Below are 12,916 nucleotides of genomic sequence, written 5' to 3' on the forward strand. Positions count from 1 at the left end.
TGATGCTTTTTTTTTAATTTCGATGTTTTCACATCTTGCAGTGTGCAAGGGGCGTTCAATAAGTAATGCAACGAATCTTGTTCCTCAAAGAAGGTTGGTTTTATTTAGGTTTCCAATAAACCATATTATTTCGCACTCTTTTGATTACAAAACCCTGTTTTTCAACATAATCTGGCTCCTTACTCGGAGGGCCTGTATGCCCACACAGTACTACTCTACTGGTTGATATCGGAGCCAACGTATTGCTTCATCAATAACCACACCATCATCCACGTACTGCTGCCCATAGATTGCATCCTTCATTCGGCCACACAAATGGAAGTGGGAAGGTGCGATATCTGGGCTGCAGGATAGATGAGGGTCAACGGTGCCGAGAAGTTAGTTTTGTGAACTCTTCTCGGGTTCACAATCTTCTGTAAGGCCTGTCATGGAGAAGGAGAAGTTCGTCTGCATTTTTTTGGCGATGAACACATTGCAGGAGTCACCACTAAGTACGGTCGGCCGACACGTGCGAGTTGGGACAGGTTTGCCTGACGTTGTTGCGATGATGACTGGCGCCTCACCCAACGACTCGACGTGCTTTTGTTCACTGCCAGGTCTCAACAGACATTCTGCAAGTGCCTACGAATGTCTGAGATGCTCTGTTCACCGCCGAAAGAAACTGTCATGACTCTGTGGTTGGAAAGCACAGGTGACATATTGAGGGCTATGTATAGCGCTGCCATCTATCGGAACTTCATGAAACTAAAGAGGCTGAAGCAGGAATATTTAGCGATGTCCCACAACAAATTTCTCATGTTTTCGACGGAAACTGGCCGAGAAAAAATGTGTTGAAATACTTATTGAAAGCCCCTCGTAATATCTTTACTCGATAAAGGACTAAATTTCTTTTCGTCACTCGTTACTGCGCTAGATCAAGTTGTGCAAACCACAACACGAGATTGTAAAAGAGTTTGCAGAGTTAAAAGTGCATCGCATAAACTTTGCGTGAAGTCGATTTCAGCGTAAACATTGCAGTGTATGAAACGAAATGTAGAAAAAATATCGAAATTTTATTTCAACATAAGCTGAGAGCGAAATAGTATCTCGTTTCGCTCTCGAGGTATTGGTCTTTATATCCATCGGACGATCGGGAGCGATGTTCCCATTTCTGTCCCTACGACTTTAGAATCACTTGGTCGTAACAATCGTCATGTTTCATGAACGGCTCATTATATCGAAACGAGATATTTATGCAAGTGACAGCACGCAAAGAGATAAATATTCGAAACTTTTTCGTCAGTGAGATATGGAAGTAACTCGTCTCTAGCAGTGAGAGGGCCGTGGAAATAGGACGCATAAACACGCCAATAGCACTTGAGATCTGAAGCAAAAAATATGGAGGATTTTCTAGCAGCGGTACACCTGTTAGTTCCGTAGCCTACTGGTTAAGTGCGACTTGGGTTGTTTGATTCCCACTGCAGCCAACATTTTATTTTTTTACTTTATTTTATCTCAGCCTTATTAAACGATTAATTCGAAATGTAAATCTATTTTAACAGTTCAATTCATATACGAAAATTAATGTATTCAATTTAGTTGTGATTACTACCCTTGTAAGTCAGAAAGCTATAGGGCACCACATTGTAGCACACTTATAAAATTTTACGCGAGCCGCGACTGCTCAAACGTGATTATGTATCTAGAACGGAACAACTGCCTCCACGTCAAGCAGGACCGCAAATGTCGGTCATGCGAACCCAACTCGCGCTTTTCTCACACGACATCCTGAAAGCCATGGAGCGTGGCAGCCACATAGATGCAGTATTTCTCGACTTCCAAAAAGTTGACTGAGTACTACACCAACACAAAATATGGCTCTAAGCATTATGGGAGTTAACATCCGAGGTCATCAGTCCCCTAGACTTAGAACTACTGAAACCTAACTAACCGAAGGACAGCACACACATCCAACACAAAATAACTAAACAAATGAAATGATGGTGGACACCCCTTCTACGGTTGTTCTGCCGGCTGGCCCAAGTCTTTCTATGTGACGGCATTTCGACGACTTGCGCTTCGATAAAGATGAAATAAGGTGATGAGGACAATACAAGCACTCAGCTCGAAGCGAAGAAAATCATCGGGGATCGAACCTTGAACACCGCGATCTAGAGCCATTGGCGCTGTCCACCAAGCAATGAGATCGGATACGAAATAACGGAAGCACAATCGTACGGAGTTTCAAACTATATTTTTGACTGGGACGCCAATTTAGCAGTTGACACTGTAGCGTCGGCTCCTGCTGACATGCCTATTAGCGTCTGCGACTTCTCTGGTGCGCGGATGGTACTTACCTGTGGTGCCGTCTGAAACATTCCGTTCTTGAGAGTTCCATGGCGTCGGATGAATTCCCTGTCACGGCCGCTTTTAGTAACTACATGCACAGTCTGTGACGGGTGCGGCTTGCAAGGTAAATTACGTGTTATACGGCTCCTCAGATTTAATCGGTAACGGTTATTGACGTACCCGGATAAATTCTGTGCTCCGCAGTACTGTAAGATCAGTCTAAATACTGGCCAACAACATCGCTTTGATCCTCGAGGTACTGTTTCACATCTCACTACTCCACTGTCAAGAATTAATAGTGCTGGAAATGTAGGAATTGGACAAAATGGAAACACAAAAAACGTGACACATTACCTTGCCTAATACGGTGTAGGAAACCCGTTGGGTTCAAATAGTTCAAATGGCTCTAAGCAATACGGGACTTAACATCTGAGGTCATCAGTCCCCTAGACTTAAACCTAACTAACCTAAGAACATCACACACATCCAACCCCGAGGCAGGATTCAAACCTGCGACCGGACTGAAGCACCTAGAACCACTCGGCCACAGTGGCGGGCTCGTTGGGTTCGAAACAGTTTCAATTCGTTTCGTTATGGATCAACAAAGATCCTGAACGGTTTTCGAGGGAACCTTATATAATTCCTCCGGCAAAAAAGTGGCAAGTTCGAGTAACGATGACACAGGTGGATAGCGATCACGTACATTTCTCTGCAAAGAAGACCACAAGCAACTATTGGCGCTGTGATCTCGTGATTGTGATGGCCAGGGGAGATGCGACAGTTCATCTCCGTGCTCACGAAACCAGTCCTGGACGATGCGAGCTGTGTGAACAGGGGCTTTGTCGTCCTTGAACAAAGCATCACAACCGACGAACAATCACTGCACCATGGGTTAACCCTTTCGGCAATGGCGTCCTCATATAAGGACGTACTACATAAATGCTTAGTATACTAAAATTCCTTAAATTCTACCATTTATGAGTGTTGTCCTCATATTGTCACAAGCAGAGAGTTTATTTGAGAACAGTGTCGACATCTCCTGTCAATCTGCGGTACCACAAAACAAAGCCGAACATGCACAGTCACATGGACGCTTCCCAGTAATCTTTGTACCTGCCATCAGGCGCTTAATATCTTCTGAGTTTAGGTAAAAAAAAAAAAAAAAATTATTTGTGGGTAGAAAGGTGAATCCTTGAAGGTGAAAACTAAAGGTGTCTTTCAGAACGAAAGCTAAGTGAAATATTTATAACTTTATACATGTCTCCAAATGAGGACGTTGTAATTGAAAGGTTGTAATAGCATAGAAATTTAGAACATTATTTCGCTGTCTTTTTAGTCATCTTACGGTGATTTCACAATGCCCCGAGTCCAAGACAGATGAAGATCACTTACAGAAGAAGTTATAGAACTCCTTAAGTCATCTGAAACTGACGATCTATCCCATGATCCTGGTGATAATTTTGAACAAACAAAGTCCGCGAACTACATGATAAGTGACACTGAAGTACTCACGAAACACTCGTCCCATCCAAACGACAATGCACTGGCAGCGAGAATGTTATCGTTGCGTACGAATTTGATACAGCGCAGCCAACCTAAAGCTAAAGAAGAAAAATATCCATTCTCATCATAACAGAGTGAAAGGTACCTTTGACTGTCCAGATTGGTAAGTATGATGCCTGTTCACGTGTTTTGCATCCGAACGTGGCAGGGCGACAGCCACGCCTATTGGGCGTTTACCGTGCTTTGCACCCGAAGACAAACATGCAGTTAGTTACTTTTGAAACCGGACACGATTTTTGACAGCCATTTTTGACGGTTTATAGCCGGTTTTGCAACCTGAAAGATATCCCATCACGTAGGCGCTGAAAAAATTTATACGGCCGTGTGCCCACCTCAGAATCGACATAAAATGAATTTAGCGGCTTTTTCATCTGGGTTACTCAGATGTAAGTTTTTGATGAATTTTTCTTTTTGTGATCTCATTTTTTATTATAGGTTCTGGAGAAATATGTTGAAATCGACCGGCCAGAAGTTATTCAAGTTTACAAACAACATATGGGAGGGGTCGACAAGATAAATTTTCTGATCACAATTTATCGCACTTCATGAGATCACGAAAGTAGATACTTCGCATGTTTGCACATTCAATTGATATTGCATGTGTAAATGCATGGATTGAGTACAAGAAAAATTTATCAGAATTATGTTCAAATGGTTCAAATGGCTCTGTGCACTATGGGACTTAACATCTGAGGTCATCAGTCCTCGAGACTTAGAACTACTTAATCCTAACTAAGGACATCACACACATCCATGGCTGAGGTAGGATTCGAACCTGCGACCGTAGCAGCAGCGCGGTTCCGGACTGAAGTGAGGTCGAAGTGGACACAATAATCAAAAAAATCAAGAGAAATTACACCGAAATATGCATAACGGAACATTAAAGGATATGAGTATAAATTATAAATTTTCCAGAATCACGAATTGGCACAATATCCCAATAAAACAAACGTTCCCTCGACTCATCTCAAATTGTTCAGGAGAAAACAGATTGAAATTCATTGTCTGATAAAAAAAAGGAAGACACGCAGAAGAGGAGGTGGAAAGCAAATGAAACTTTATGGATTAGGAGGGTACAGATGTTATTTCAATTATTACAAAATTGAGTCCTATTTACAAAAAACTTGGCAGTATGCTCACACTTATCGGTATGATGTTGCACCTCCCACTGGCTTGAATACAAACGATGGTTCGGTTGGGAAGGGTTGTATGAATGTGTGGTGTCTTTCGGACATATCCGAAAGAACAGACACCACGCATTCATATAACTGATACGCCTAACTGGGCAATGGATCCACCTTCTTCAGTGTGGCTGCACAGATACGACCGACCTTCTATGGGAATCTCAGCGCAGCGAACTTACAGAAAATGGACAGGGACAGCGGACAGTGACGCTCGATGGGAATGTGGATCGGACGTGAGACGTGCCGAGATAGTCCGCGCAGTTGCGATGTCTCCTGGATGGCGCAGTGGCTAACGCTCCTGCCTAGTACGCAGGACATCCCGGGTTCGAATCGTGGTCCGGTACACATTTCCACTCGTCGCTGCTGATCCCGCATAACGTCCCCATGCAGCTGACACCAGTGATCCCCTCTTTTTCCTTTCCTTTCTCCCCCCCCCCCCCCCCCACACACACACTTGCAATTTACATATAACGTAACTAGTACTTGAGGTCCCGGACACTGTCACTGGGATGCAGTTAAAGTCTGATCTGACTCGAAATCTGATTTACGGAGGACAGATCTGTGGATTGTGCTCGATACAGAGGCACTTTAACGTGATGGATACAGTACACATAGACACGTGCCACGTGTCAGCGAGCGTCGCTGCTCTTATACAAGCTCTGGAAACACATCACAGAGCGTCAATACAATACGTACTAGAATGTCATAATTTGTCAAAAATCATCTAAAATAGACCAAATCATGTATATATCATCTGTATAACAGTGCTTATACACTGAAGCGCCGAAGAAACTGGTTTAGGTATGCGTATTCAAATACTGTGATATGTAAACAGGCAGAATACGGCACTGCGGTTTGCAACGCCTATATAGGACAACAAGTATGTGGCGCAGTTGTTAGATTGGTTACTGCTCCTACAGTGGCAGATTACCAAGATTTAAGTGAGTTTGATCGTGGTGTTACAGTCGGCGCACGAGCTATGGCATGGGACACAGCATCTCCTACGCAGCGATGAAGTGGGTATTTTCCCATACGACCATTCCACGTGTGTACCATGAATATCAGGAATCCGGTAAAACATCAAATCTCCGATATAGCTGCCTCGGAGAAAAGATCCTGCAAGAATGGGACCATCAACGACAGAAGAGAATCGTTCAACGTGACAGAAGTGCAAGTCTTCAGCAAATTGCTGCAGATTTCAATGCTGGGACATCACCAAGCGTCAGCGTGCGAACTATTCAACGGAACATCATCGATATGGGCTTTCGGAGCCCAAGACCCGCTCGTGTACTCTTGATGACTGCATGAACAAAGCTTTACGCATCCCCTGGGCCCGTCAACGCCGACGTTGGACCATTGATGACTGGAAACATTTTGCCTGGTCAGACGGGTGCCGTTTCAAATTGTATCGAGCGGATGGACGTGTTCGGGTATGGAGACAACCTATTGAATCCATGGACCCTGCATGTTATTTGGACTGTTCAAGCTGATGGAGTCTCTGTCATGGTGTGGGACATGCGCAGTTGGAGTGATGGGGGACTATCTGATAGTACAGATACGACTCTGACAAGTGACATGTACGTAAACATCCTGTCTGATCACCTGCATCCATTCATGTGCATTGTGCATTCCGACGGCTTTGGGCAATCCCAGCAGGACAATGCGACGCCTCACACGCCCAGAATTGTTACAGAATGGCTGTTCTGAGTTTAAACACTTCCACTGGGCAACAAACTCCCCAGACATTAACATTATTGAGTATATCTGGGATACGTTGCAACATATTGTTCAGAACAGATCTGCACCCCCTCGCACTCTTACGGATTTATGGACAGCCCTGCAGGACTCATGATGTTATTTCCCTCCAGCACTACTTCAGACATTAGTTGAGCCCATGCGACGTCGTGGTCAGAACGTGGTCAGATGATATGGTGTCACTTGTGTCAAACGTCTGTACGCAAGATTCCACATTCCTAAACATATCTAGGTTCACTGTTTCTGATGTCACAGCGAAGTGGGAACGTGAAGGAACGTGTCCAGCACAAAAGTGTACAGGCCGACCTCGTCTGTTGACTGACAGAGACTGCCGAAATTAGAAAAGGGTCATTTAATAGGCAGACATCTATCCAGACCATGACACAGGAGTTCCAAACTGTATCAGGATCTACTGCAAGTACTATGACAGTTAGGTAGGAGGTGAGAGAACTTGGATTTCATGGTCGAGCGGCTGCTCATAAGCCACAAATCACATCGATAAATGCCAAACGACGCCTCGCTTGGTGTAAGGAGAATAAACACTGGGCGATTGAACGTTGGAAAAACTTTGTGTGGAGTTATGAATCACGGTACACAATGTGGCGATCAGATGGCAGGGTGTAAGTATGGCGAATGCGCGGTGAACGTCATCTACCAGCGTGTGTAACGCCAACAGTAAAATTCGGAGGCGGTGATGTTAAGGTGTGGTCGTGTTTTTCATGCATCCCTTGTTGTTTTGCGTGGCAGTATTACAGCGCAGACCTACACTGATGTTTTGAGCACCTTCTTGCTTCCCACTGTTGAAGAGCAATTAAAGGATGACGAATGCATCTTTCAAAACGATCGAATACCTGTTCATAATGCACGACCTGTGGCGTAGTGGTTACACGACAATAGCATCGCTGCAATGGAATGGCCTACACAGCGGCATGACCTGAATTCTATAGACCACGTTTGGGATGTTTTGGAACGCCGACTTTGTCCCAGACCTCACCGAACAACATCGATACCTCTCCTCAGTGCAGCGCTCCGTGAAGAATGGGCTGCCATTCCCCAAGAAATCTTGCAGCACCTGATTGAACGTTTGTATGCGAGAGTGGAAACTGTCATCCAGGGTAAGGGTGGACCAACACTATTTTGAATTGCAGCATTACCGATGGAGAGGCCACAAACATGTGAGTCGTTTTCCTGGTGTCCGGATACTTTTGATCACATAGTTTACCTACAAGTAAATACCAATCCATGCTCAATTTTCTACTGTAACAAACAAATGCATAACGAAAATATCAGCCAAGTTGCACCGCATGTCACTCGATAACGGCAGTTTAGGCGAAACTGATCTACAGTGAAATTTAAAGACATAAAAATTAATATCAAGCAGCAGTGAGTTGCTGGGCTGTGATGCGGCTGGTGCACTAACGATGATCCTCCCTTGTGTTGGTTGGACGTGATCGATAGGAACCTTGACGACGAATATGCCTCCCCCCACGTTCCCATACAGTAAAACACCAGTCAACTTTCACATCTGAATAGCCCTCAAACTTGGACATTGCACGATTCGATCATACGGTCAAATACCGACCTACAATGGGAGCCTTTCGATCTCCATCTCACGTGAGCAAGAGGCTTCTCTGTGTTTCTCGTATTGATCGCTCAACATGTGACACTGTTCACACCCCTTATAAAGCATATCAGTCCAGGTAACAATACTAAACACGAACAACACTAATACATTGAGGTGGTATTTCTACCTGTTACAGAGAGTTGCAACTCTAATCATATGCATAATTGGCATTTGTCTTCCGACCATGTTTTCATGATGCTTCCCTTTTTTGTCAGGCAGTGTAAATCATAACAAACTATTAATCTTAACCATAAACTTAATAAGAATTCATCACTGCAATGAACGATATGTATCTGAAAGTTTAGCGCATTAACTGAAACAATAGCTGTCAAATAAGTTTACTTTATCCTCTACTGATAAAATACCTAGCAATACATCACCAGGTCCTTGCTAATTTTCTCAGTACCACCGGAAGAGCTCATACAGTGTTGAACACAAAGTATAAGAAGTCGATCCCTTAGTATTCAGAATCAGAGCACGACAGCTTCAGTGCTATGTATACCTTTCATGTGCGTTAACTGCAATATCGCATCTACGCCGTCACTTTGCGTTATGCATTACTATTCTTCAATGGACAGTCTATGACGGATCCATGGTGCAGTAGGACAGCCACGAACACTCTACATGTGCTCTGTGGGATTGAGGAGTGCTCTGGTTGCTGGCCATTCTAACCTCCCCTGGATATTACAGGTCATGCTCAGTACATATAAATTGCCACTGCCATGAGGGAAACGAAACTAACGACCGATGACATTTGCAGCAACCACCAAGAAGTCCACCAGGACTTGCTCGATGTACATCGTCATACATGCCCCGCATAACGGCAAGCCATCACTATTGGTGCTATTTCAGACCATCACAGAACAGTTTGCAAATACACTCCTGGAAATGGAAAAAAGAACACATTGACACCGGTGTGTCAGACCCACCATACTTGCTCCGGACACTGCGAGCGGGCTGTACAAGCAATGATCACACGCACGGCACAGCGGACACACCAGGAACCGCGGTGTTGGCCGTCAAGGGGCGCTAGCTGCGCAGCATTTGTGCACCGCCGCCGTCAGTGTCAGCCAGTTTGCCGTGGAATACGGAGCTCCATTGCAGTCTTTAACACTGGTAGCATGCCGCGACAGCGTGGACGTGAACCGTATGTGCAGTTGACGGACTTTGAGCGAGGGCGTATAGTGGGCATGCGGGAGGCCGGGTGGACGTACCGCCGAATTGCTCAACACGTGGGGCGTGAGGTCTCCACAGTACATCGATGTTGTCGCCAGTGGTCGGCGGAAGGTGCACGTGCCCGTCGACCTGGGACCGGACCGCAGCGACGCACGGATGCACGCCAAGACCGTAGAATCCTACGCAGTGCCATAGGGGACCGCACCGCCACTTCCCAGCAAATTAGGGACACTGTTGCTCCTGGGGTATCAGCGAGGACCATTCGCAACCGTCTCCATGAAGCTGGGCTACGGTCCCGCACACCGTTAGGCCGTCTTCCGCTCACGCCCCAACATCGTGCAGCCCGCCTCCAGTGGTGTCACGACAGGCGTGATTGGAGGGACGAATGGAGACGTGTCGTCTTCAGCGATGAGAGTCGCTTCTGCCTTGGTGCCAATGATGGTCGTATGCGTGTTTGGCACCGTGCAGGTGAGCGCCACAATCAGGACTGCATACGACCAAGGCACACAGGGCCAACACCCGGCATCATGGTGTGGGGAGCGATCTCCTACACTGGCCGTACACCTCTGGTGATCGTCGAGGGGACACTGAATAGTGCACGGTACATCCAAACCGTCATCGAACCCATCGTTCTACCATTCCTAGACCGGCAAGGGAACTTGCTGTTCCAACAGGACAATGCACGTCCGCATGTATCCCGTGCCACCCAACGTGCTCTAGAAGGTGTAAGTCAACTACCCTGGCCAGCAAGATCTCCGGATCTGTCCCCCATTGAGTATGTTTGGGACTGGATGAAGCGTCGTCTCACGCGGTCTGCACGTCCAGCACGAACGCTGGTCCAACTGAGGCGCCAGGTGGAAATGGCATGGCAAGCCGTTCCACAGGACTACATCCAGCATCTCTACGATGGTCTCCATGGGAGAATAGCAGCCTGCATTGCTGCGAAAAGTGGCTATACACTGTACTAGTGCCGACATTGTGCATGCTCTGTTGCCTGTGTCTATGTGCCTGTGGTTCTGTCAGTGTGATCATATGATGTATCTGACCCCAGGAATGTGTCAATAAAGTTTCCCCTTCCTGGGACAATAAATTCACGGTGTTCTTATTTCCATTTCCAGGAGTGTATGTGGATTTCCTAGGTAACATATTGTAGTGGCTGCTTCTTCCACCGGATGTAACAGAAAAACCAAATGTAGCAGGAGGAGGCAGAAGGCAGCATATTAAGACTCATCCGAGCTTTCCAAGTAATTTATTGTTTCCCACTACAGTGCCGCGTTCCCCTTGGTCTGCGTGCGGGCGTGGGTCGCCGAGGTAGCCATTCCACGCCAAGCCGTTTCGCAGTCAGCAAAGTGGTATCCTCAGCATTACGGTACCACCAACTGATCGCCCCCTCCCCCTTCCCCTCTTCCACCCACGAATGGTGCGTAGGAAGAACGATTATTGGTAAGGCTCTGCATTAGCTCTAATTTCTCGAATTTTCTCTTCGTAGTCTTTTCACGAGATTTGTGTGGGAGTAAGTAACACGTTGTCCGACTCTTCCCAGAAAGTACTGTCTAGAAATTTCAATGGAAAACCTCTCCGAGATGCACAACGCATCTTTTGTAGTGTCTGTCACTGGATTTGGCTGAGCGTCACGTCAATCAAACCATCCTAGGCGAAACACATCGCTGTTCGTTGGATGTTCTCTATCTCTTCTAATAGTCCTATCTGGTAAGAGTCCCAGAATTATGAACAATACCCAAGAATCGGTCGAAGAAGCTACATGTTAGCCACTTCTTTTGTGGGTGGGTTACATTTCCTTAAGATTATTCCCATAAATCTCAGTCTGGCTTCTGATTTTCCGACTATTTGTTTTATGTGGTCTTATAGTTTATCTCTCAATAGCAGCATTGGGACTCTACAGAGTCGAGAAATAGCCCGTTTCCTTTTAAACGTTCAAAAAATGGTTCAAATGGCTCTGAGCACTATGGGACTCAACTGCTGTGGTCATTAGTCCCCTAGAACTTAGAACTACTTAAACCTAACTAACCTAAGGACATCACACACATCCATGCCCGAGGCAGGATTCGAACCTGCGACCGTAGCAGTCGCACGGTTCCGGACTGCGCGCCTAGAACCACGAGACCACCGCGGCCGGCCCTTTTAAACGTATCATTGTTATTTAGTTACAAATAAATAGAAGAGAAAGGACTTCTTTTTGTAAGTTTTCACAGTCACTTGGTGCGTCGGCAAGCTATCGAGGTAATTCGGAAATTATATGACCATGAATACGTGCTTGACATGTAAAGTTCTATTGTTTAGTGTTCAAAATGACATAACCCGAGTGATGTGTCATTTAGGTGACCTCAGCTCCCATTTTGATGGACAAAATCACAGCAAGTGACCATCATAAGCATGGTCCTACTTGTGAAACATACCGTCGTCGCGTAATCATATGTTAAATAGCCACAAAAGTCTTGGGGGACGGTTCCTATTTCTCATACAATCATCGAGCTTTAAATTTTCCGTATTTACTTTACATTGATTAAGACGAACACCGGAATGGTTCCTTACAATAAGCTAATGGAACTTTAAAATCAAATCTCTTGCCTTCCTTCTCCTACTTGAGAAACTCACCGAAATTACAGTGATGGCAGTCAGACAAATAACGAGCGTGCTGGTGAAGAACTGGATGAGAACTGTAAGGCTCAGCACTGACTCCATCTCGTCTACACACCTGAAACATACATACACTGGTAGAAAAAAATAGCAACCGAAAAATAATTAATGCAGTGTAATGAAATATCTGGAAAACATTTGTCTTGGTAACTTAGTAAGTGATTAACATTGCAAGATCCAGGATAGTATAAGCGTGAGGTAAGCCACTGAAAGTGTGAAAAGGTGGTAGATTAATAACCAGTGTAACCGTTACAATGTTGAATGCAACCATGCAAATGTGCATGCATTGTGTTGTACAGGTGTCGAATGTCAGTTTTTGGGTGGAGTTCCATGCCTGCTGCAGGTGTTCTGTCAATACAGTGTCCCATATGTGCTCGACTGGTGACAGATACGGTGATAGAGCAGGCAAAGCCAAAATGTCGGCACACTCCAGCACACGTTGGATTGCAACAGTGGCATGAAAGGGGGGGGGGGGGGGCGTTATACGGTTGGAAAACATCCCCCGGAATGCTGTTCATGAATGGCAGCACAACAGATCTAATCACCAGACTGACGTACAAATTTGCAGACAGGGTGCGTGGGATAAGCACGAGAGTACTACTGCTGTCATACGAAGTCGCACCCCAGA

At 45.6% G+C, this 12,916-nt stretch overlaps 1 protein-coding gene across 1 annotated transcript in view; it reads right to left on the reverse strand.

Annotated features, from left to right (window-relative positions):
* LOC126285190 (odorant receptor Or2-like) overlaps positions 1-12,916 on the reverse strand; it is a 137,668-nt gene that overhangs the window by 30,121 nt on the left and 94,631 nt on the right. The window contains exon 6 of the mRNA XM_049984497.1: positions 12,247-12,346. Coding sequence (XP_049840454.1) covers positions 12,247-12,346 — 100 coding nt within the window. The remainder of the gene's footprint in view (positions 1-12,246; positions 12,347-12,916) is intronic.

Source organism: Schistocerca gregaria, chromosome 8, assembly GCF_023897955.1.
Source record: "Schistocerca gregaria isolate iqSchGreg1 chromosome 8, iqSchGreg1.2, whole genome shotgun sequence".
Classification (NCBI taxonomy): Eukaryota; Metazoa; Arthropoda; class Insecta; order Orthoptera; family Acrididae; genus Schistocerca; species Schistocerca gregaria.